This window comes from Tarenaya hassleriana, unplaced genomic scaffold (genome assembly GCF_000463585.1).
Source record: "Tarenaya hassleriana unplaced genomic scaffold, ASM46358v1 Cleome4, whole genome shotgun sequence".
Classification (NCBI taxonomy): domain Eukaryota; kingdom Viridiplantae; phylum Streptophyta; class Magnoliopsida; order Brassicales; family Cleomaceae; genus Tarenaya; species Tarenaya hassleriana.
In genome coordinates, this window is record NW_010966881.1 from 1,612,054 (window position 1) to 1,637,732 (window position 25,679).

Below are 25,679 nucleotides of genomic sequence, written 5' to 3' on the forward strand. Positions count from 1 at the left end.
AAAACAAACCGAAACCGTAAGGCACAGCTGAAACTGAGTAACCCTTCTTTGGATAGATAGGGGTTTCACAGGAAGAAAACAGAGAGATGCCTCTCAAGAGAGAAAGTATACCGTTTCGCCGTCATGATCATATTTGCAATGCCTTGACCTATGATTCCACACCCGAACCCAACTGCAGCATACATTATACCCTGAAAGTGTAAAGAACATTGGCCAAAGCTCGCAAAAAAACCCTCAGGACAAACCATCACAACTGTTATGTAATAGGTGAATCATCTAATAATACCTTGTAGAAATACGTAGCAAGTCTCTGCTGCACCGAAAATCTACACCCGGGTCTTTCAGCTTCAAACACACTGCATAGATTTCAGCACATCAAACCGTTACAACATCGCAATCTCTCTTAAAAAAGGTTTGTGAAAAAAAAACGAGTATCTCTCATGAAGATGACTTGTAAATCGGAAATGCATTTTGAATGTGGCGATTGCGTTATCTTGATGAGGTGGAAGAATAACCTGCTAGGAAGAGCATTATAAGCACGTAGCATACGTCCCGTGAAACCACTCGATGAGGAGGGTTGGCCAAAACGAACATAAGGTGCCAACATACCGACAAGAGCAACATTGACCACAACTCCGACCAAAAGATCCGCAACATACAACTCAAACTCCGCCCAAAAGTCCTTCCCTCTCTTTTGAACTTCCGCAACAGTTGCACAGCAAGAATCGATGACTATCTGAAATCGGTATACATCAAGTGCTCGTTATTCTCGATTGATTATCTTACAGAAATTCAAATTATGAGAAGGAAGTGCTGTTCCGAGACATGAGAGAGAGAAAGAGAGGAAGTAAAGACACCCTTATGCTTTATCGAAACTTTGAATGTGAAGTTCTTTGTTGAAGAATCGTTCTTTAAGAGAAAGCCACTTTACCTCTGTTCCTATCTTGAAGAGAAAAGATGGGTCAGCCAACATTCTGTTACGGAGCATTGACCACGATCTTATTGCAATACCAAGTGGCCAAGCTGATCCCTAGAACAAAAGAATAAGAAGCCATAAATTCATAGAACATAAGAAGAAGAAAAAAACTCCACAGAAATTGTGAATCAAGAGAAAACCAAACAAAGTTTTTACCTGCAAGTCCAAGTACCTAAGGAGAAGAATTTTGCGAATCCCGAAGGTCTTGGCAGCCTCTAGCATGTCCGAAGGAAGAGTGGCCCCTCGAGCTTCCGTCTCTCTCATTACCTCTTCGAATTTCATAACGGGTCCAAACTCCTTTTCTTCGTAATCCTCACCATCTCCTCCCTTTCCATCTCCTCCTCCTCCACCTCCACCATTGTTAAGTCCCCCATTACCGTCACTACCATCAAAACCATCCCCACCATTTCCATTATCGAACTTCAACGATTGATCAGTGTCCAAGCCTCTAACATTCTCTTTTTGGTTTGCACAGTAGTCGTATTGCCGGGTTGTGCCTCAACATGCGAATGAGACATATTCATAACCACAAGCCTCGATCTTTGCCTTACAGAAGAATCATTCCTAATGTGCAGAACCGGACCATATCTTTCTTTGATTCGATTCTTAAACCTAATCCCGCCATATACACGATCTTGATTCCTCACCCTTAACAAAGAGACCTCGTTTCTCAATGAGAAATGAAAATTGATCGCAGAAGCCGCCATCCCTTGCTCTATAGCCTCAAACCAGGATATGTCGACGAATAAAACACACCAAATATCGGTCCTCTACAAACCCTACTAAACAGAATGATAAACTAACTGAGATTCAAGCAAACTAGAAAAACCAAGAATCCCAATGTGTACCCATGTTTCATCCAATGAGGCTCTGCAATCGAACAACAAAACCCAGTAATTATAAGCCTGAAAATGTCACGAAAGACGGCTACTTTCAACGGAATACCGAAAATAACAATCGAAAAGCGATATCTTTTCGTCTGGGAAACTAAAATAACCAAGAGAATGAGCGGGAAACGAAGGATTCAACAGTACGATTCTGTGAACATTTGGCGAATTCACGGAGCTTCTTCACGAAAACTAAACTGATTAGAATCAGTGGGGTAAAACACAAACCTCGTACTTGGTCGGAAGGAGATAAAAATGGTGGCGGAGTGGGGAGAGAGATACACGCCACAAGGAGAGCGTAGGCGGCGAAGAGACGGAGACTGCAGACAGAGTGATTAGGGCCTGCTTATTTTCGGGTTTAATATTTTATTATTTTCCTCTTAATTATATTATTATTCTCCTTTCTCTCTCTATATATATACGTATATATATTAGTTCTTATTTTGCAAAAAAAAAAAAAGGAGTTGAGACAAAAAAACAGTTCTCGATAATTATTTAGATATATCAAAATTATTGTTAGGCAAAGTATCGATGATTTTTTGTTTTTGGGCATAAAATGTAGATTTTCCGAAATTCTATCGAATTTTAAATGCCTTATTTTTTTTGTAAATCTGTGAGTTTATTATCGTGAATTTTAACAGTGAATCCGAATTTGGAATTCAGGGTATAGGAAAGAAAATGATTATATTTATCATCGAGAATATATTAACAAATAAAAACGGATAATCTCCCAATTCTTTGTGTTGAGTTGTCATTGAAAAAAAATAATCTTATTTAAAAACAAAAATTTAATGTCTGATAACTCTTAAGCCAGTCCTTGCTCCATATACACATTTTTTCTTAAAGACTAGTGGGGAGCCCGCGCGATGGGCGGGTTATTATATCGATTATTATTATAAAGTATATTGATATAAATATTGTAAAAATAATACACCTTAATAAAATTATAAATAAATTTATTTGAATTTAATGAAAATGTTATATATATATATATATATATAGAAATTATATTATTTGACTTGCATAGACATGGTTGATTATTTTCTCTCGGCCAAAATATAGCTTCTCTTACCCCTCTAAACCCGAGTTTATAATACGCTCGACGAAAGGTATTTCTCATCCAGTAGAGGAGAGACAATGACAATGATATTATTACTCGATTTGCTTCTTTTATACCAACGTATTTCTCATAACGTTATTTTTAAATTTATCTCCATACATTTTATTATGGGAAAATCCCAAAAAAACATTCAATTTTTCATTTTTGATAAAAAACACTGAACTTTATTTTTTATCAAATAAACATTAAACTTTTTAAACGAATCTAAAAAAACACCGAACTTTTTAAGTGATCCAAAAAATACATGAACTTTTCTCCGATTATCAAAAAAATACATAACTTTTTTAGTGATCCAAAGAAATACATGAATTTTTTTCGATTTTCAAAAAAACTAAGTAAAATAATATGACGTGTTTGCATCTCATTGTGCCACGTCAGTCATTTTGTTTTTTTTACAATCGTTGAAGAGTTAAGTGTTTATTTTGTCAAACTTAAAAAGATTCATGTTTATTTGATAAAATAAAAAGTTCAATATTTTTTTGGTCAAAATTTGAAAGTTTAGTGTTTTTTTTTTGGGATTTTCTCTTTTATTATTTATTAAAAAACACTGAGATAGATAAAAATTTCTATAAAAACCATGAATTTACAAAATTTAGATTAATAATTTACTTGTAAAAAATGTTAGAATCAACATGTAATTCGTTGAGTTCTTCGCCATCAACATCACCCACCGATTCTGTTCCTCTGATTCCAGAGTCCATCGACTTCAACTATGTCGTCTCCTCCTCTGGCTCCATCGGACTCCAAACCTCTTCCCTTACCACCTCTCTCAAGCCCACCACATCAACATGGTGCCTCACCTCCAGTTGATCATCCGCCTATAGTCTCTCGCCATCACCGGACTCGACCAAGTCCCCTTCTCCTCCTCCTCCAGGGGCAGACCCTGCAATGGAGGCTTTAAAATCGAAGTCAAAATAAAAACCATTTGTTTCTAAGATTGAAAATTGGAAAACGAATTGTAACAAAAATTTCAAATAAAACTTATTTTTTATTAATATCATGTACAAATCAGAACAACAATCATCCACCGGAAACAACTTCGAGAGCCAAAAGGATGGAGAATTTCCAGTTCGGCATAATATCATGATTATTTTTTACAAAATAAATATAATGGATTATGTCTGATCATTTTGATCATGTACAACATCCAGGTGGATACGTTGTCATAGTGTTCATTTCTTTTGTTAAACGACTCTAATCTTAGAGATATTGAGATTATCAGTCGCATTCACTAATTTTGAATAACAATTAATCTGATATTTTTAAATTAAATAATTGAAAAACAATTCATGGAACGTTTTGATTAGATTGAGTTTTACAATTCTTTTATATATGACGATATGTCGGGTAATAAAACAACTTAATCATGAAAATAATAAGATAAATATTATAAAACTGTTAATTGATTTAAAATAATAATATTATTTTATATCATATATATTATTTATATAGAAAAATAATTTAAAAATTATTAACTTTCAAAAACAAATCTATATAAATACATATATTTTTAAACTTTATAATTTTTTTCCATAAACATATTTTTTGTTCTAACACCGTAAATTATTTAACAGATTCGATAACATATCACTGGCATGTAGGGAATTATTATTATTATATATAATTATTCATAAAAGATAAAAAATAGATTATAAAATACATACATACATTCATACATATATATGGACTAAATATTACTAAAACGTTATATTTTTCATCAACACGATATTAAATAATAATTTTTCATGAGATATTTCACTTGTTCGTTTAATACATTTTTTGGTGATTTTTTTCAATTCTTGTTCATGACTTGAGCTCTTTTCTTTAATTCACTTGAGAATAGTTTGCAAAAAAAACTAAGTTTTGGACCAAAGTCAGATAAATAATCTCAAAATCCACATATGTTCTTTTTTGCAGATAAAGAATCTCTGTCTCCACTGATGTAACGACCCAAGGTCGCTACGGAATGATAGAGCTATCCCCACATACCAACACAGGACCTTTTAGCGTGTTTTGTCTTCACATGCACACATCCCTGAAAGTACTTTCCAGGAGGTCACCCATCCTAAGACTACTCCAAGACCAGCACGCTTAACTTTGGGGTTCTCTCGAGATGGGTAACCGAAAAGGTTGATACATCTTGTTGCTATGAGTAACTCAATTAATTCCTTTAAGTTATCTTAGATTGTGTCGTCCCATACCTACACAACCCTCGGATCCCTCTCATTCTGGTGCGTCCGATTCATCCGTATACCCCCTCGATCAATTTATTCTAAAAGATTTTAGTGTTTTTTTCCTATCTATGTAACAAAATTCTAAAAGATTTTAGTGTTTTTTTCCTATCTATGTAACAAAATTCTAAAAGATTTAAGTATTTGGCATAGAATATTTTGACGATGTTGAATTTATTTATCTATATAAATGTTTATAGATGATGATGTGTTGAGTGATAAAACATTTGTTTCATAAAAATATTAGTAAACTTAATATAATACTAATATTATTTTATATAATAATTATTGTCGATAAACTTTGGATTTGTATCAGTAGCGACTAAAGTATTTTTTCTGACATTCACCATATTCATTTGTGAAAGAATTTCAACCGCAAGATCATCTCATATGAAAAGTTTTTTGTGATATAATTGTTATTTTTAAAATTGAAATTATACGTTAGTTAGAAACTAAGTAAAATATCGTAAATTTTAAAATTACATAGATGTCAACTTAAATAAAATATGGAAAAATTACTTTTAAAATAATTGATGGAAAGCAATTGTCTAATTTGACGATACCAATTATAAATTTGATCATTCTATTATGACCAAAATTCTAATAATAATTGCAACATAAAAAATACATCGATTTTAAAATCTAAGTATATATTTTTTCTTTTGTACTTTGGCAAATTTCTTAGATCTTATATTTTGTTTACTAACGCTAGCAATTTGTGGTATTGACATTTCTAGCATCTCTCTTACACTATATCATAAACAATGATATCAATCTTTCTAACAGTACAATTTTTCTGTAAAATAAATATGAAATTTATCTTTTGTTAACTTGTATATGTTTTTATTTTGTAAAATCTTGAAATCACTAATAAAGAATATATTTCATTTATTTATAAATTTTTCTATTTTTCTACATGGTTCATAGCATAAAATTATATGTATTTGTTATTATAGATTAGTTGTTAGCATTTGTTTATTTTTTAGTTTTTTTTATCTCGTATTTATTTGCAATAATTTCGCATTGTTTTAATTTTGAAGTTAATTTTAAAAACTGATGTACATGTAAAACATAATATTTTATTTTGTATCAAAATCATTGTTTTGATTTAAGACTTAATTTTATTTTATTATCTTTGTTTTTATTGATTTAGGGATTATATATGATATATGATATTTGGGGGATAAAAATTATAGGAATAGAAAATATATTTTAAAAAAAATATAAAAAATAAATGAGAATATAAATCAAAACTATTTATTTTAATGTAAAATATTTAAATTTGATCGTTTTTCTAATAAAAATTTAGAAGAATATTTGTAGATTATATATATATATTATACTGTAAGTTTTTTTGTTTTGGTTCATATTGTTTTGAAGAAGATAATTATACTAATTTTTAAATCTAATTTTTAATATAATAGAATCTTCTCTCTTTTTTTAATTAATATTAGTAAATCAATTGATCGAATATGACATCTTGTAAGAATAATCGATTATATTTAATAATTCATAACTAATCTATTAGATTTTTTTTAAAAATATACCGGAGAGAATAGTGTATTATATAAATCTCTTTATTTAGATATAATATGGAGAATAACATAAGCTTATCAAATTATTTTAAACCTCTTTATTTATATATTACACAATATTACTATGTATACATTCTCGTCAATAAGTGAAAAATCAATTCATGAATTCATAATGTTTCTTAATATTTCGAACTTTTTAAAGATGTATTAACCAGCTGATTATTCATTGCAATTTTTGACATTGTTTTCTTTGATATATCAGAATTATTTTTTTGTTTCTAAATATGTACTATTTCATAAATTTAGTCATTTAGTTTTTGATTTCAAATCTTTAATATAATTCTTATTTAAAAAATTGAATATGAAATTTTTTTGGCATGGAAAGTCATGTTACGATTGTTTTGAACTCATGTTTTTAGTCTCTTAAAAATTTTCTTATTTACCATATATTTTTATATATTGTTTATATTTTTATTCACAATTAACCACAATATCGTTCTCTAACGCAACCTACACCACCATGCCTTGCTCCTTTGGCTAAGGTCTCTTTCTCACCTTTGTCGCTGCTTTTATCTCTTTCTTATCCAAAAATGATAAAAAATGATCAAGAATTTTTTTATAAAATAACAAAATTTGATCAAAACCCAAGATATGGATAACTGTAGCCAAACTGTGGAGTATTCATTTATTCTGTGTATATTTAGTATTAATATGGATTATTTTTTATCTAGGAAAAATATAAATTATTATAAAATCATATATTTACGGAAAAGAGTAAATATTAGTATATTTACATAGATAGAATATAGAATCGATATATAATGATTTTTTAGTGTTCTTATTGTTATACATGTATATACATATATACGATATATATTACATACATGAAATATATATCGTATATATCTATATAGATAATACACACATATATAAAGGAAATTTCTTAATTAACACCATGTTCTCCTTCCCTCTCTTGGTTGTGCGGCCGTGCCCGGCGAATTCTCCGGCTGGATGTGATTCTTTTTTCTCGGCGGTCCAATTCTGTCGCAGTCTAACCGATACTCTCTCTCTCGCTGCACTTGTATGGCTCTCTGGATTTCAGTTTTCATTGTGGCTTCGTTCGATTCTCTCTTGAAATCTCGCTTGATCTTGAATGCGCCACACTTTTGTGTTGTAATTATAGAAATTACAGAAATCATCTCTCCTCCTCTTGAAAAATCTTGAAACCCAGATACTCGGGTGGCTAGGGTCCTCATATGGAGATGCAAATTTTTTATTGTTGTTAAGTGGCCAGTGATCTTTTCTTGCTCGCGATTTTATATATATATTATTGATCTCGGGTTCATAGTGGGGTAATGAATACCACGCACATAAATCTTCCGTTTCATATTGTAATTTTTAAATGCTACAATACGTTACCTTTAAAAAATTCATTATATTTACCTCCACTATTTTTATTATTTATTTTTTGTAACGTAATCTTAACATATTTTATTAAATTTCTAAAATGGAGTATATCCTACTTGCCGAGCATGTCTCCTAAACACATCCCAATTGAGGTCTCTAAAAGTTACTTGGCCCATACTCTCACTATTTTTCTTTGCCCTATCTCTTTCCTTTTTGTTCTTGTTTTTGTATTCTTATTCTTTTTCTTTCTTTCCCTTTCTCTCTCTTTTTTTTTCTTTCTCATGCAATCTTAGGCTTCTAGGACGTTGGAATTTGACAAGCGTCACTCTTTTTTTCTTTTCTTTTGTGTTCTTGTCCCACAACTTAGACCCGAGCCTTCGTTTCCGATGCACTCATGTCCCCGAATGATTTTCATTAACGAGATGGTTACCTTTAAAAAATTCATTATATTTACCTCCACTATTTTTATTATTTATTTTTTGTAACGTAATCTTAACATATTTTATTAAATTTAACCCACTCTATAATACGTTACATTTAAATTATAAATGTATATTTACCTCCACTACTTTTATTATTTATTTCATGTTTTTTAAAACTGTTAATTAATTATTTATATACATTTACTCATTAGTTTAATGATTTTTTAAATGACATAGAAAAATTAAAAATAAAATGCCACATAGATAATGAGGTGGAGGATGAGGTGGCTTCACCAAATCTCTTTAAACTCCTTTATTAATATATATAGATTTATAATATTTGTATATACACTTATACAAATACAAACCCACATATATATAAAATGAAAAGTAAAAAATAAATAAATATATATATGCTTACAAAAATATTCATTCTTTTTGGATAATCACAACAATACTCGTGCCAAAACAAAAGGATTATCGAAAAACCAATAACATCAAATAATTATAACTCCGTATTGATGGAAACAAATCTTCCATTAACGGTGTTTCTAAGCTACAACAAATTCAAACGAACAAAGTCAATAACTTTAACATATAAAAGATCCGGAATCAAATTTTAAAAAGAAAATCGTTTTGGTGCCTTATCTACCGCCATGTTTCGCTAAAGTGGAAGACGATGACATCTCTATTCCAAAATCCAACACGATGACATCCTGTTCCAAAATCCAACACGATGACATCTCAATAACTGCATGCATGCAGATGGATCCACCAATAGATATACATATACATATATATATGTGTGTATATGATGATGATGATGATGATGATGTTACCTGACGGATTGGAGCATGGCCTCCTCGGAGACCGGGGTGGATGGCCCACTCCCGGCGGCGGGGGTACCGTTCAATGGAGCGTTCGGAACCGGTTTCTTGGTCTGCAGTCTGTGGAGTTCGGCGATTGACTGAACCCTAATAGGAATCGTGTTTCTGTCGTGGCAGGAGGACTTCTCCCTCTCCCGGTGGACTTCTCCATCGTTATCTTCACCAATGTCGTGAACAAACAACTGAAGAAAAACACTTCCTAAAATTGAGATCCATGGTCTTCCGCATAGTCGACTAATACATGCATAAAAATGACCATATATATAACCCATGAATATACCGCCCAAAAATAAAAACCAAGAACGGACGGAGCTCCACAAATCGGAGACTCATCCGAAACCAAAGACATCCGAGAAAACAACCGAGGAGTACACGAGACCTTACCGACGCTTACCTACCTCGCCGTTGGCGAGTCGCCGCCGATCTGGGCTTCGCCGTAGCCGGGAAGCACCTCCGTCATCGGGATCCTTCTCTTTCGCCTCTCCGTTCGCCTTTTGGTTTTCCTCTCGCTCGAACATGCCTCGAGCCACGTGCCTCCCACATCGATAACACACCCGCATTAGGGTTACATTAACCCTTAGTCCAGAACGCTGCGTTTCGACCAAATGGGCCATGTTCCTTTTTCCGCCAAACGGGCCGCTGGGCCGAGCAGGCCCAACACATGAGAATAGAGATTTTATTTTTAACCTTCTTTTTAATATACAAACGTTTTTCTTTTTTAAACGATTTTCTTCCACTTGAATGTGAATATTGTTTATATTTGGTGATATTGTGAACATATATATATAATTGAAAGGAGAAATTTAGAGTGGCTTTGAATCTGAAACTGAAAATTTTAAAAATCCATACGGTCGTTGGAATTCTCATGAATTTCGACATTCTCTGTGTTGATGACTGTGATGCCGGTAACGTTTATTATACACAACAACATATACATTATTTCATTGTTTTGCTGTTAAAAAAAAGTGGGGAAATGGAAAAAAAAAATGCATAGTTTTCTCGGCTTTCTTGTAATCTGTCAGCTTCCGCCTGCAAGCTGCATTGCTGAGATTGCATGCCGCCTTTAATGCTTCCGTTTGTTTTTTCTCGTCCTCGCTGAAGGATGAATCGTACTCGATGAATTTGACAACAGGGCAAGAAAATCAATAGATGAGGAAAACCAAAAAGAAAATCAATAGATGAGAGGATATGATTGCGTTTAACACACGCAAGCGGGTATCAAAATAATTACCTTCTGAAATCGCATGGATTAATCCCATTTAAATAAGATGTTTGAATTAATTAGAAAAAGAGTATATAATAAATGTGATGTTAGTGGCTTCATATGACGTTGAGTTGGCAAGCGTTTTTGTTTTTGTTTTTGTTTTTTACGTTATTAAATATTCTCAAACATTTAACCAAAATAATATGAAGAGACAATATTTTCGGTTTAAATTTTCGATTAATAAATGGAAGGATCTCTTTGATATTGACATTTGATTTTGAAAATGGTTTTGGAATACAAAGAGATGCGCATAATATTAGGCCACTACCTCACAGGACACGTTACCACAAATTCACCTATTCAGATATATAATCAAATTACGTTACGCTTCCTAATTAATTATCTTACCATATTCCCATATTTAATCAATCTATATATGCTTCCTAATTAATTATCTTACCCTATTCCCATATTTAATCAATCCACCTATTCACATATGTAATCAAATTACGTTACCTTCCTAATTAATTTTCTTAATCTATTCCCATATTTAATCAATACCATTCTAATTAATTGTCTTAAAATATTATAATGCAATGAAAATTGAGAAATCTGTCAAATGGACGACGTGGCTTCACAATTTTTATTATTTTTATATTCAAATTAAATTGATAATTGTATATAGCTATAATATTTAAAAAATATTTTTCAATAGAAATTACTAAAATCAAATTGAATTTTTATATAATAAAACTGTTTTTTTAAAAACTATAATAATACGATGACAGGTTTTTGTGATATGTGATCACTAATGTTTCCAAAAAAACCTATTTTCATTTATAATATTTAATACTCTAATCAAATAACTAATGATGATAGTAATAATCAATAAATAAATGCCAAATGTAATTGATGATGTGGATATTGACGTGGCTTCATGAGAAACCTTCAAACACAACTTTTAATATATATAGATTTTGGTACTTAAGAAAATATTAATTTGAGATATGTATTCATATTTAAAAATAATAATTAAATCAAAATATTTATTATTTGAAAAGTGGGAGTGGTTTTTCCAGGTTTTCGAAGTTAAAAATCTAAAAAAATCTCCGGTTATGATTTTTTAATTTCATTTTTTCTAAAAATTTGGAAAACCAATTTTTTAAGAAACTAACGTAAAAACCAAAAATCACTCTTTTATAGATTTTTAAAGATTTTTAATTAGACTTCTTTATTTTTATTAAAAAAATAATTATATTAATTATTTTAAAGATAAAAAACTCATTGTTTTAAAAATAATTTCACATTATACTTATGTATATATAAAGAGTATATTTTTATAATTTTTACCATAACTCTTTTTTAAAAAAAAAAGTTTTATAATTTAAGATATATAATTCAAATTTTATTATTCAAAATATATATGGTAGGCATCTTATATCGTTATTACTAGTATTAATAAATATGATTTTTATTTTAATACTAAAAATATTTTTTAGTAACTTTAAATAGGGTAAAACCCCTAAAAAACCTCCAACTTGCAAAAATATATACAAATAAACCTTCAACTTGAAAAACTGTCATTCAATCCCCGAACTTGTAACTTGTCACTGAATAAAACCTCGAACTTGCAAATTATTGCTCTAATAAACCTTTGACCGGTTTGACCACAATTTCAGGCGATCGAAAATCCATATATTAACGGATTGCTGATGTCACCTTATACACGTTATCAATTTTAATTTAAAAAATGACATCAGCAATCCGTCAATACGTGGATTTCCGATCGTTTGAAATTGTGGTCAAACCGGTCAAATGTTTATTAGAACAATAATTTGCAAATTCGAGGTTTTATTCAATGATAAGTTACAAGTTCGGAGATTGAATGACAGTTTTTCAAGTTGAAGGTTTATTTGTATATATTTTTGCAAGTTGGAGGTTTTTTAGGGGTTTTACCCTTTTAAATATAAAATCTAAAATCTAAATCTAAAATATTATTTCTATCAATCAAGTTTTCTAAAAACTGTTAAAACTATAAAAGCCAAAAATCAAAAACTAAAAAACAAAAACCAAAAACAAAAACCAAAAACCCAAAATAAAAACTATTAACAATGCCATAATAATAAACATGACCATTTGGTAGATAATCCAAGAATATATACACGTATTTAAATATGAAAAATAAATTAGAGAGGGTATAATTGCCATGGATAAATCTGAGAACATTCAAATGAAGGGAAGCTGCATCTCATTTTTTTTTCCCTACCATACTTAATATTTTTTATAATAAAATTATCTCAATAATGTTGATGTGATGGTAATTTATTGGACCATTTAGCTTAAGTTTCTATATTTTTCTTTCACTTTTATATGTTTTAAGAATCGTTATATAATTTAATTAATATTTGTATGTCCCCTTTCCATTTCATTAATATTTGTATTTCCTTATTCTTCAGTGTCGCAATTTCCATTTTCTTCGTACATATATCGATACATATTACATACAACATATGATACTTGCAAATAATTTTATATTTATCTGCTAACACCCATAATCATCAAAACTCGATATCTACGAATATAGATTTTCAATAATATTTATATCATTTCGATTTATTTTGTTTTGGTTTCATGTGATTTTTATCTCTAATTTGTCTTACTTCAAATCTAGTTTGTATCGTAGAAACAGAAAAATTCACTTGAACGAGAATATTTATAGATTTGTTTGACAGAAAATAAAATCTAAGAACACTATCAAATTATCCCAACATGTAAAGCCTTTGTCCGGATCAGATTAAGATTCTTGGTATATTTTCAAAGTCTATATATTTTACAAAAATTTAAAGTTTGTATCTGTATGAAGTTTTTTAAAAGTTTAATGATTATTTTGGCGATTTTTCCAAAAAAAAAAAATTTTAAAAAAAATTAATCACTATTATCTCAAGAAATTGATATGTATTTGGGCCTAGATTAGCCCAAAGCAAGGCCTTGCTTTCTCATTAACACTGAAAAATGTCTCTTATCATTATTTTTCCTCAACAATAAAATATTCTTGGCAAAATCCCAACAAAAAAACCACTAAACTTTACAATTTTGACCAAAAAAAATACTGAACTTTATTTTTTATCAAATAAAGATTAATTTTTTTACAAAAACACTGAACTTTTTAAATGATCTAAAAAAACAAATGAACTTTTCTACGATTATAAAAAAACACTGAAATTTTTTAGTGATCCAAAAAAAATATATGAACTTTTTTTTATTGTAATCGAATATGACTTCAAGACGTGACGAAATATTTTTTTAAAAGCGTTATTCCATCTTTACCGGGTAATTTGAATAATTTGATAGTGTTCTTAGACTTTATTTTCTGTAATGTTCTCGTTATTGTTTTTTAATTAATCATTATTATCAAGGAATTGATGAGTATTTGGGCCTAGATTAGCCCAAAGTAAGGCCTTGTTTTTTCATAACACTAAAAAAATGTCCCTTATCTTATTTCTTAACAACAATAAAATATTATTTTAAATGATACGTCATTTTCTTAATATGCTTATACTCATTTACCAGTCATATCCCGCCAAATTAATCAAAGTTGATTTTTTTACCTTTTTTGGCTCGACTTTTTCCACATAGCTTCTTATAGAATTTTAATTAATTTTCATAGATTTCTTTCTATATTAAGAGTATTTTTTTTTTAATTTATCTATAATGAAATAGTTAGAAAAACATATGCCAATTTAATTATCACCTACCAACCACTCTATAAATACAATTGAAGCGAAACTCCACAACTTGATATACTGAAACTTGTAGCAGTTGTCATCAACAAACCTCTCTTTTCCTACACAAAAATGGCGAAAAGTAATTTGAAATTTGTATTCGTGGTCTCCCTTTTAATGGCCGCCTTTTGTAAGTGTATCATCTACAAATTGATTCAAAAGCAAGTTCATTTTATAGTAATAATGCCATGTTTTATGTCTCGTGCAGATATTTCAGTGTCTGAAGGCGGCGGTGGGAACCACCATTGCATACCGGAACACCCCGGTTGCGGCCACGGCGGTGAGGACAATGCGATGGAAATGGAATATCATTGCAAACGTAATACCGATTGTGTGCATTTGTGTGGGTTCAGGTGGGGTCGTTGCGTTCATGGAAGTTGTCGTTGCTTCAACGCCTAAACTTTCGTCACCGTGTTTTGGTTTTGTTAATAAGTGGAGAATAAATAAAATATGTGACTTTTATATATATATATATATATATCCGTTAAAAAGAGTAATTTTGTTTTCATATCCACCAGCAGACTGCAGTTACCGTCCAACCCTATCTCCCATTCCCCATTTTTTTTGTTAAAGAGGGTTGCAAAAAAAAAATCTATTATAAACATTAATATAACTAGATTGGGTCTTCATTCTCTTTGGTTTGCATTCATCGCTTGTCTCCATTCGTGTGTGATAATCAAGCTTCCTCTTCTAACAGGTAAACATTTGGGTGTTTCATCTCTTCCTTTCTCTCTCTTTTACAAATTTTATGTCTCTCTCTATAGGAAGATATTACTTTTTTCCCCGACGGCGGTGTTCATCACCGTCAACCCTAGCCGATGTGCTATTTTTTTTTAACGACGATGTTCGTTTATCGACATCAACCCTAGCCGTTGTGAGATCTTTAAATCTGGCTTTTAGCTCTTTCGATTGGAAAACTCCGATCGTCGATCCACTTATTTGCATCATTTTTTTTCTTCTATCTTACTCCGCTGCTACACTATCACGCATTATGCGTCGCACTTTTGCACCCATTTTTTTTCTCTCCGGCCTAACCGCTATATACACTGCAATTTTTTGCAGTGCCGACTTCATTGTCGTGCAACCCAATTCACGCATACGCGTCGCACTTTCGTGCCATATTAGCCTCTGAGAATACAACTCTCAAGCTCTTCAAACGTTATCAAGCAACACCGACTCAAGTCTGAACTACACCACCACATGGAAGATGATTCGTTTAATACGATCACAATTTCAGTTTTCAGTTTTTATGTAACAAGATTGAATTCATCATAGATGATTCATCTTGAGGGGGCATATAGGAAGATATTATTATTAGAATATTATTATTGATATGATTATGATTTACCCTAGATATTATGTCTACAATATTCTATTGTATTTTGCTATATATTATGATGTATTTTTCTCATTATCAATAATAGAAAAACATTTCCGAATTACTCTCTCTCTAATTTTTACAGATTTCTTTACTTTCTCTTATACAATTTGGGGTTTTGTTGCCATTCACACAAATTAGTGTTTCTTGATCCAATTTTAAGTAATATATCAATTAATCAGGATATTTTTTTCGTTAACTTGTAGAGATGATTTATAACTCTGATGAACGTTCTTCTTGGTCAATGAGACCGCGGAAGACTAATTTCACGATAGACATCAAAAAGAGAAAAGAATCCTGGAAGAATTTTTTTTAGTTGTCTATCTCAAGAGGTTCGTGTTTGTTTCGACAATATATATTTGTTATAAGTCATTCACAATTGCGTAAGATATGTTTTATGCCAGAAAATGACGTTACCCTCAAGACTACCTCATGCTTCTTCTCTTTCTCCATTTCCCAACAACGATAGAGCAAAATAATGTCAAAGCTTAGGGACTTATCTTTCCAAAAATAAAATCTAGAGATGTAATTCGACGAGAATCTAACTAATGACCCAACGAAGCAATTGAATCGCCTTGTCGTTGGAAGAAGAAGAAAAGAAACCAAAAAGAGACGATGATTGCAGAAATTTTCGAGAGGTACGGTTTGTAGATTTAGGAATTTCAAAAATAAAATCTAAATGGTAATTCTTTAAGGGATTAGTTGGGTAATTTAATTTATTAAACCCATAGTTTTATTGGGTTAAAACCCATTAAACCCATAAAATAAAAGTAACCTCAATTATAATTAGTAATAGGTTGAGTTGTGTGATATCCAGAGCTACGATGAGGGTTGGAAGTATTCGTCGGTACGATGGTGCGATCAAGGAGTGGCTCTCCGAGTACCATTAAAACCAAAGGGATATAATAATGAATCGAACGCACCCGAATGAGAGAGATCCGACGGCTTTATGGGTATGAGACTATACGGTCTAAGATAACATAAAAGAATTAGTCGGGTTACTCATAGCAACAAGGTGCATCTATCTTTTCGGTTGACTATCCCAAAAGAACTCTAAAGTTAAACGTGCTGACTCTGGAGCAATTTCAAGATGGGTGACCCACTATCTCGATATGCGTGCGAATGAGTACAAAATACGCTGGAAGATCTAGTATTGCTGTGTGAGGGCAGTTTCGACATTTCATAACGGACGTGGGTATTGTGTTGCCCAACCCATGGTCCAAAAAAATATTCTATATCAAAAAATACTACTTAATCAGAAAGAGAAAGAGAAAAGGAAACATGTTCCTCAAAAAATTTACCAAATTAGAGATATTTTTATCTTTTACACATTTTTTAATTTTTTCGTTTGATTTTTGGATTTGATTTTTTTTACATATTACCAATTCAGCAAAGACTATGACTATGAGTTAGGATAGAATCTCCTCTAGATTTATACAGAAACATCAGTCACATCTTTTTTTTTTAGTGAAATGATATCTTTTTTTAGTGAAAACAACTAGAATTATGGCATAATCAGATCCGCCTAATGCAGAATCAGATCCGTTTGATTTGCAAACATTCCATTTTTCTCTCTTTTTATTTTCCATTTTGTGGTTGTTGCACTATATATTTCTCGATCAGACTGATTTTTTACCTTTGTTGGCTCAACTTTTTCCGTATGATTTATTTTTATAGAATTTTGATTATTTTTTTACAGATTTCTTTATATATTAAGAATATCTTTCTTTGGTCGATTTGGAAAGATTTATATATATTGAAATAGTTAGAAAAAAATATATGTGAATTTAGTTATCACCGACCACTCTATAAATACAATCGAAGAGAACAAAATTTCTAATAACCTCCCTAAAACTCAAACCTCTCTTCTCCAACACAAAATGGCGAAAAGCACTTTGAAATTTGCATTCATGCTCTCCCTTTTCATCGCCGCCTTTTGTAAGTGTATCATCTAAAATTCATTTGTAGGTGTTTCAATAATATATAACGCCATGTTTTGTGTCTCGTGCAGACATTTCGGTGTCCGAAGCGAGGGAGATGAAGGAAGAAACCAGTCGTAACTGTGCCAATGGAGCTTGTCTCCCCGGCAGTGGGGACGTTGGGCTGGAGACGGTATATAAATGCAAAACTGATGATGAGTGTGTGCGTAAATGTGGGTTCAACTTTGGTTTTTGTATTGCTGGATTCTGTCGTTGCACCGACGTCTAAAACAAGAACCATTAAAAGATGAATAAATTAATAAGTGTTTTTTTCATACCCACCTGCAGTTATCGTTATGGAATATGTAATACTCCGCTCTAATCTATAGGGTTTTGTTCCTCAGTTGGATCTCTTTGTTGTTAAGAAGATTGTCAAAAAAAAAAAAAACTATTATGTGTTAGAGATATATCAGATGTTATAAAATATTACGAGATATATGTTGAAAAATATTATGAGATATGTTGTATAATGCAGATCTTATCAAATCTAAAATTATATATTTAGAAATATTTATTATTATATTTAGTTTACTTATTTAATATAATACTCTCATTTATTAAAAGATACCATTTCACAAATTTCTCTATTACAATTAGATTTACTTTTCATAATAACCTAGTTAAAGGAATCATCAATACGTGTATTAAAAATTATGTAAAAAAAAAAAGAAAAACATAGTCCTCTAAAAATTTGCCAAATTAGAGATATTTATTGTCTTTACTCGTCCTTTTATTTTTATCTTTTTCTTTTTGGATTTAAAAGGTATGAAGATATTACCATAGCATCAAAAAAATTCATACACTGCACTCAAACCGAAACAAACAAAAGGCAGAAGATTAAACAAAAGAAACGTGCATGATCGTTAACAGCGAAACAGAAACAGACAGAACTTAGAATCCACACACAGATGTCTGAAACAATTCACAGGCAACACATACACAGGAGAGGGCAAAAGGAAATTCTACAACAGTCTTTAGCATCTCATCGCATACGTCTTCCCAAGAAAACATCACGTGCACAAAACAAAAGGGAATTCTACTCTTGGGTCTAAAAAGATCATTTGAGAGCCATGCATGTCTTATCATGATATCGAAGATAAAAAAACAGAGGATGAACAACAAAATCAATTTTAGCTAAAATATACTTCTTAAGAACCTAACTGAGTAGCATAACTAACAATCTTCCTCGGAGATTATCTCAAACAGACAAAGCCAAAAACTACCAAACAAAGATAAACGACTCCGTAAGAGCAAAATATGATAGTTAAGATGATGTGCCAATAAAATCAAAGCAAGTACATATACAGCAAAAACCCTAACCACACAATCTGAGAAAGTGAGAGAGAACTGTCTCAAGAACTTAATCAAAAACTTAACGAAGGAGAAAAAGAGAAGGTACCATGGAGTCAGCGATGTGTTTCAGCAAACTTCTGTGGGGTCGGTGTGGGAGCGAAACTCCTCAACACAACGTACTTCGTGATGTCGCTAGCATTTTTCTACTGGATAAACTGCATGAACTGAACAAGAACCATAACAGAAGAATCTAAAACAACTATAAAAGAAGACCCATTTATTATCAGAGATATGATACCAACAAAGTTGAATATAAGAGAAGACCCATTTATTATTCTGAGTCCCGTTTGTATTTTCCAAAGATATGATACCAGCTTCAGTGCGCTTCGATTCTGACCTTAACTCATTGGATAAGCATCTCCCATAGCTCATCGACGCCGACCCAATTGACTTTTTCCTGCCTATTTTCCAACAAAATTTCCAATTTTGACTTTTTTTAAAAAAAAAATAGAGGATTGCCCATTTTCCAATACATTACTCTTCGGAGACCTCAACAAGAAAATCCACCATTCAAGATCGTCCCAACGTAGTAAATGTCAGTCCATTTGAAACAAAACTAACCATATAGATATCAAAATCTAATTACATTTCCAAGGAAAATCTAGAAAATGTTGACAAGTCTATTTAAAGGAGAATTCATGGGTTTAGGGTATACAGATCCTTAATCAACATGAGAAGGATATTCGCTTAACACTACAAAAAAATAGTTATATAGCGACGGAAAAATCCGTCGCAAATATAAAGGAAATCCGTCGCAATTAAGAATTTGCGACGGAATGCGACGGATTTATTTCCGTCGGTATAGCGCTGTCGCAAACGTATAACGGTCGTTAATCCGTCGTATTTTTGCGACGGAAAAAATATGCGTTTTGCGACGGAAAGTGACGGATAATTCCGTCGCAATTTGCGACGGATTTTTTTCCGTCGCATTCCGTAAAATCCGTCGCATTCCGTCGCAAATGTTTTAAAAAATTTTAAAAAAATATAAAAAAATTATATACTATATATACACATACATATATACATTTTCACATATACATACATTCATACACATACATTACATACATACAAATATACATACATATACATACATATATATACACATATTTTCATATACACAAACACACATACACATACATTACATACATACAAATATATATACATATATTTTCATATACACAAACACACATACACATTCACACATATACACATATACATATATATACACATACATAAATATTCATACATACACATTTCACAAACACATACACATACATATAAACACACACATATACACATATTCATATACACATACAATCACATATACATACACATACATATTCATATTCACATATATATACACATACACATACATATAAACACACACATACACATTCACTTACACACATATATAAATACACACATACACATTCACACATATATATACACATTCACTTACACACACATACACATACATAAACATATACAAACACATCAAACACACACATATATATACATAAATACATATATATTACCTTATGGGAGAAATTTGGCGATCTTTGGAGAGATTTAGAAAAAATTTGGCGATTTTTATTTTTTTCCGAAAATCTTTGAATCTGACGAAGAAGACGACTCGTGGTTTTATATTGCGTTTTGCGACGGAATTTTCCGTCGCAATCCGTCACAAAATGAAATTTATTTACGCGCCCAAAATTCAAAAAATTTCGTCGAAAACCGAAACCAAATACATTGCGACGGAATATTCTGTCGCAATCCATCGCAATTTTTATTTTCCGTCGCAAATCATCTATTTCTTTGTTGTGACAAAATTATCCGTTGCAAACCGTAGCAAATTGCGACGGATTTTGCGACTGTTTGCGACGGATAATTTTTTTCCACGTTCTGTCGTAAAATCGTCATATTTCGTCGCAATTTTCTGTGCGACGGAAATTTATGTCGCAAATTCTGTCACTATATACAGGTTTTTTTGTAGTGTAATATCCTGAGATCCCCGTAAATGTAAGAGTTTAACATTCAAAACTCAAGACGTGTCTGATGTAAACGTAGGTTTTCAACGTCATTGGGATAAAATTTAACATATGAATTCAAGCATATTTTCAAAATTAAACAGTAGGTAGACCCATACCTCTTGAAATCTCATGAAACTCATCGACTGCGACTCGATTGTCTTCTCGTACCCATTCCCCAGTACATTTCTCTTTGGAAGTCTCAACATGAAATTCTGACACCAAAATCGTCCTTATTAGAGAAGGGCAATACAAATAAAACTCAACCAAGCACATAAATTTCGAATTAAGATGCATAATCAAGGAAAATCTAGCAAATGTTGACTACAAGACTACTTAGGGGAATGATTCATGGGTTTATTCACCAACATGAGAAGGGTATTCGCTTGATATCCTGAAATTCCTAAAGCTATATGAAAACATCAACTCAAAGGGATAAGCAGACTTAGCTTGACAAGGTCATTGTTGGGACAAAATGTAACTTAGCGAACGTCATAATTCAAGCAGCCTTTCAAAACTAAACCTACTTAAACAGTAGGTGAACGATACCTTTTCAGATCTCCTGAAATAGATTGGCAGCGACCCGATTGTCTTCTCCAGCCAACTGAGCCAAATATCCAGTGCAATGCTCGTGCTCTTCTTCAGAAACCTAGCAATGAAAACCTGCCTCTAAAGATCCCGAGGATCTCAAGTTCGTCCTGGTGTAGAAAAGGTCCAAATCAAGCTCAACTAAATACATAGAATTCAAATCTAATTACCTTTTCCAGGAAGACAATCGGGTCGCTGCCAATCTATTTCGGGAGATCTGAAAAGGTATCGTTCAACTACTGTTTAAGTAGGTTTAGTTTTGAAAGTCTGCTTGAATTCTGATGTTCGCTAAGTTACATTTTGTCCCAACAATGGCCTTGTCAAGCTATGTCAAGCTAAGTCTGCTTATTCATCTGAGTTGATGTTTTCATATAGCTTTAGGAATTTCAGGATATCAAGCGAATACCCTTCTCATGTTGGTCAATAAACCCATCATTTGCTAGATTTTCCTTGATTAGGCATCTTAATTTGAAATTTATGTGCTTGGTTGAGTTTTATTTGTATTGCCCTTCTCTAATAAGGACGATCTTTAGCGTCAGAATTTCATGTTAAGGCTTCCAAAGAGAACTGTACCGGGGAATGGGTAGGAGAAGACAATCATGACAGTCGATGAGTTTCATGAGATTTCAAGAGGTATGGGTCTACCTACTGTTTAATTTTGAAAATATGTTTGAATTCATATGTTAAATTTTATCCCAATGACGTTGAAAACCTACATTTACATCAGGCACGTCTTGAGTTGTGAATGTTAAACTCTTACATTTACGGGAATCTCAGGATATTAAGCGAATATCCTTCTCATGTTGATCAAGGATCTGTATACCCTAAACCCATGAATGCTCCTTTAAACAGACTTGTCAACATTTTCTAGATTTCCCTTGAAAATGTAATTGGATTTTGATATCTATATGGTTAGTTTTGTTTCAAGTGGACTGACATTTACTACGTTAGGACGATTTTGAATGGTGGATTTTCTTGTTGAGGTCTCCGAAGAGTAATGTATTGGAAAATGGGGAATCCTCTATTTTTTTAAAAAAAAATAAAAATTGAAAATTTTGTTGGAAAATATGCAGGAAAAGTCAATTGCGTCGGCGTCGATGAGCTATGGGAGATGTTTATCCAATGAGTTAAGGTCAGAATCGAAGCGCACTGAAGCTGGTATCATATATTTGGAAAATACAAACGGGACTCAGAATAATAAATGGGTCTTCTCTTATATTCAACTCTGTTGGTATCATATCTCTGATATTAAATGGGTCTCCTTTTGTAGTTGTTTAGATTCTTCCGATATGGCTCTTATTCAGTTCATGCAGTTTATCCAGTAGGAAAATGCTAGCGACATCACGAAGTACGTTGGGTTGAGGAGTTTCGCTCCCACACCGACCCCACAGAAGTTTGCTGAAACACATCAACGACTCCGTGGTACCTTCTCTTTTTCTCCTTCGTTAAATTCTTGAGACAGTACTCTCTCACTTTCTTAGATTGTGTGGTTAGGGTTTTTGCTGTATATATACTTGCTTTGATTTTATTGGCATATCATCTTAACTATCATATTTGTTTTGGTTTTTTATTATACTGAGCTCGAAGTTTGAGGATGAAATAAGGCTAGAATTGAAGCGTACAGAAGCTGATATCATATCCATGGAAAATACAAACGGGACTTCTAATGATAATTGGTTCTTGTCTTATATCCAACTCTGTCGGTATCATATCTCTGATATTAGATTTTATTTTTGTTAATCCATTGTTACTTGATTAATGAAATGCTTTCCTCCACCTCCTTCACGATATCTTCTGCTTACTTTCGAACAAACTTAACTATGAATCATTCCCCTGAATATTCATCAGGTGGTAAGGGCAATGAGAAGGTTTGACCATGCTTGGGGAAACAATCATATATATGCTGCCTATTCACTGTTTGTACATTTGCTAGGTTTTCCTGGAAAAAGGTAATTAGATTTGAAATCTATGTATTTAGTTGAGCTTGATTTGGACCTTTTCTACACCAGGACGAACTTGAGATCCTCGGGATCTTTAGAGGCAGGTTTTCATTGCTAGGTTTCTGAAGAAGAGCACGAGCATTGCACTGGATACTTGGCTCAGTTGGCTGGAGAAGACAATTGGGTCGCTGCCAATCTATTTCGGGAGATCTGAAAAGGTATCGTTCACCTACTGTTTAAGTAGGTTTAGTTTTGAAAGTCTGCTTGAATTCTGATGTTCCCTAAGTTACATTTCGTCCCAACAATGACCTTGTCAAACTAAGTCTGCTTATCCCTCTGAGTTGATGTTTTCATATAGCTTTAGGAATTTCAGGATATCAAGCGAATACCCTTCTCATGTTGGTCAATAAACCCATTAATCATTCCCCTAAGTAGTCTTGCAATCAACATTTGCTAGATTTTCCTTGATTAGGCATCTTAATTCGAAATTTATGTGCTTGGTTGAGTTTTATTTGTATTGCCCTTCTCTAATAAGGACGATCTTTAGAGTCCGAATTTCATGTTGAAGCTTCCAAAGAGAACTGTACCGGGGAATGGATAGAAGAAGACAATCGGGTCGCAGCCGATGAGTTTCATGAGATTTCAAGAGGTATGGATCTATCTACTGTTTAATTTTGAAAATATGCTTGAATTCATATGTTAAATTTTATCCCAATGACGTTGAAAACCTACGTTTACATCAGGCACGTCTTGAGTTGTGAATGTTACACTCTTACATTTACGGGAATCTCAGGATATTAAGCGAATATCCTTCTCATGTTGATCAAGGATCTATATACCCTAAACCCATAAATTCTCCTTTAAATAGACTTGTCAACATTTTCTAGATTTTCCTTGAAAATATAATTGGATTTTGATATCTATATGGTTAGTTTTGTTTCAAATGGACTGATATTTACTACGTTAGGACGATCTTGAATGGTGGATTTTCTTGTTGAGGTCTCCGAAGAGTACTGTAATCCTCTATTTTTTTAAAAAAAAATTCAAAATTGGAAATTTTGTTGAAAAATAGGTAGGAAAAGTCAATCGGGTCGGCATCGATGAACTATGGGAGATGCTTATCCAATGAGTTAAGAAAGTGGTAAATCAAATCGACAAACAGTGTAAAAAAATACTCATTTATTTTGCTTCATAGTATAAAGGTTTTCATTGGAAAAACAGAAAAACATTTCCTTACTCAAAACAATGGTCAATAATTTTTTTTTTAATTATATCTCATGCAAGTAAGCGATCAAATTCAGAAATTTCCGACAGATGTTTTTTCATACTCAGAGATGGATGAACAACATAATCTATTTGCGTCTAAATTATACTTCTTAAGAACCTAATTAAGTAATATAACTAAAACAGTTCCTTGGAGATTATCTCAAACCAACAGAGCCAAAATCTACCAAACAAAGATAAACGACTCCATAAACACAAAATGTGATAGTTAAGATGATGTGCCAATAGAATCAAAGCAAGTAACTACACAACAAAAACCCTAACCACGCAAAGTGAGAAAGAGAGAGTGCATTGTCTCAAGAATTCAACGAAGGAGAAAAAGAGAAGGTACCATGGAGTCGGCGCTGTGTCTCAGCGAACTTCTATGGTGTCGGCGCGGGAGCGAAACACCTCAACCCGACGCACGTGGTGATGTCGCGAGCATTTTCCTACTGGATAAGCTGTAAGAACTGAACAAGAATCTTATCGGAAGAAACTAAAACAATACGAGGAAGAATCGAAGGAGTTCTGGTTTCAGATGTTCAACAAATAGCGACAGACCGGTGATGGAACAGAAAATTTCAAAATCCCCAGAAAGATTCAGGAACAATTCGAATCGAGGATTTTTCTACTGGGTAAACTGCAAGAACCATCAATGAAAGAGAAACCCTAACAGAAATGAGTGAAACCATATCGGAAG

At 32.2% G+C, this 25,679-nt stretch overlaps 1 protein-coding gene and 4 long non-coding RNA genes across 6 annotated transcripts in view; 3 read left to right on the forward strand and 2 right to left on the reverse strand.

The window, feature by feature from the left end:
- Positions 1-1,562, reverse strand: part of LOC104824523 (protein RETICULATA, chloroplastic) — a 2,295-nt gene extending 733 nt beyond the window's left edge. Inside the window, exons 1-6 of the mRNA XM_010556625.1 lie at positions 1,550-1,562; positions 1,133-1,473; positions 932-1,030; positions 516-736; positions 287-356; positions 81-191 (exon numbers count right to left, since the gene is read on the reverse strand). Of these exons, the coding sequence (XP_010554927.1) occupies positions 81-191; positions 287-356; positions 516-736; positions 932-1,030; positions 1,133-1,473; positions 1,550-1,562 (855 nt within the window). The remainder of the gene's footprint in view (positions 1-80; positions 192-286; positions 357-515; positions 737-931; positions 1,031-1,132; positions 1,474-1,549) is intronic.
- Positions 1,563-1,569: 7 nt separating this feature from the next.
- LOC104823406 lies at positions 1,570-2,224 on the reverse strand. The gene is made up of 2 exons (XR_773336.1): positions 2,092-2,224; positions 1,570-1,846 (listed from the first exon to the last, which is right to left on the reverse strand). It is a non-coding gene; the product is annotated as an uncharacterized LOC104823406 (long non-coding RNA).
- A 12,260-nt stretch (positions 2,225-14,484) lies between these two features.
- On the forward strand, positions 14,485-14,915 carry LOC104823407. The gene is made up of 2 exons (XR_773337.1): positions 14,485-14,581; positions 14,660-14,915. It is a non-coding gene; the product is annotated as an uncharacterized LOC104823407 (long non-coding RNA).
- A 2,763-nt stretch (positions 14,916-17,678) lies between these two features.
- LOC104823409 lies at positions 17,679-18,083 on the forward strand. Its single transcript, XR_773338.2, has 2 exons — positions 17,679-17,767; positions 17,841-18,083. It is a non-coding gene; the product is annotated as an uncharacterized LOC104823409 (long non-coding RNA).
- Positions 18,084-21,903: 3,820 nt separating this feature from the next.
- Positions 21,904-25,335, forward strand: LOC104823410. 2 transcript variants are annotated; one of them, XR_773340.2, is made up of 5 exons: positions 21,904-22,001; positions 22,316-22,409; positions 22,850-22,908; positions 23,090-23,934; positions 24,264-25,335. It is a non-coding gene; the product is annotated as an uncharacterized LOC104823410 (long non-coding RNA). The 2 variants fall into 2 exon arrangements; XR_773339.2 differs by having other exon boundaries at positions 23,090-25,335.
- Positions 25,336-25,679: the final 344 nt, after the last annotated feature.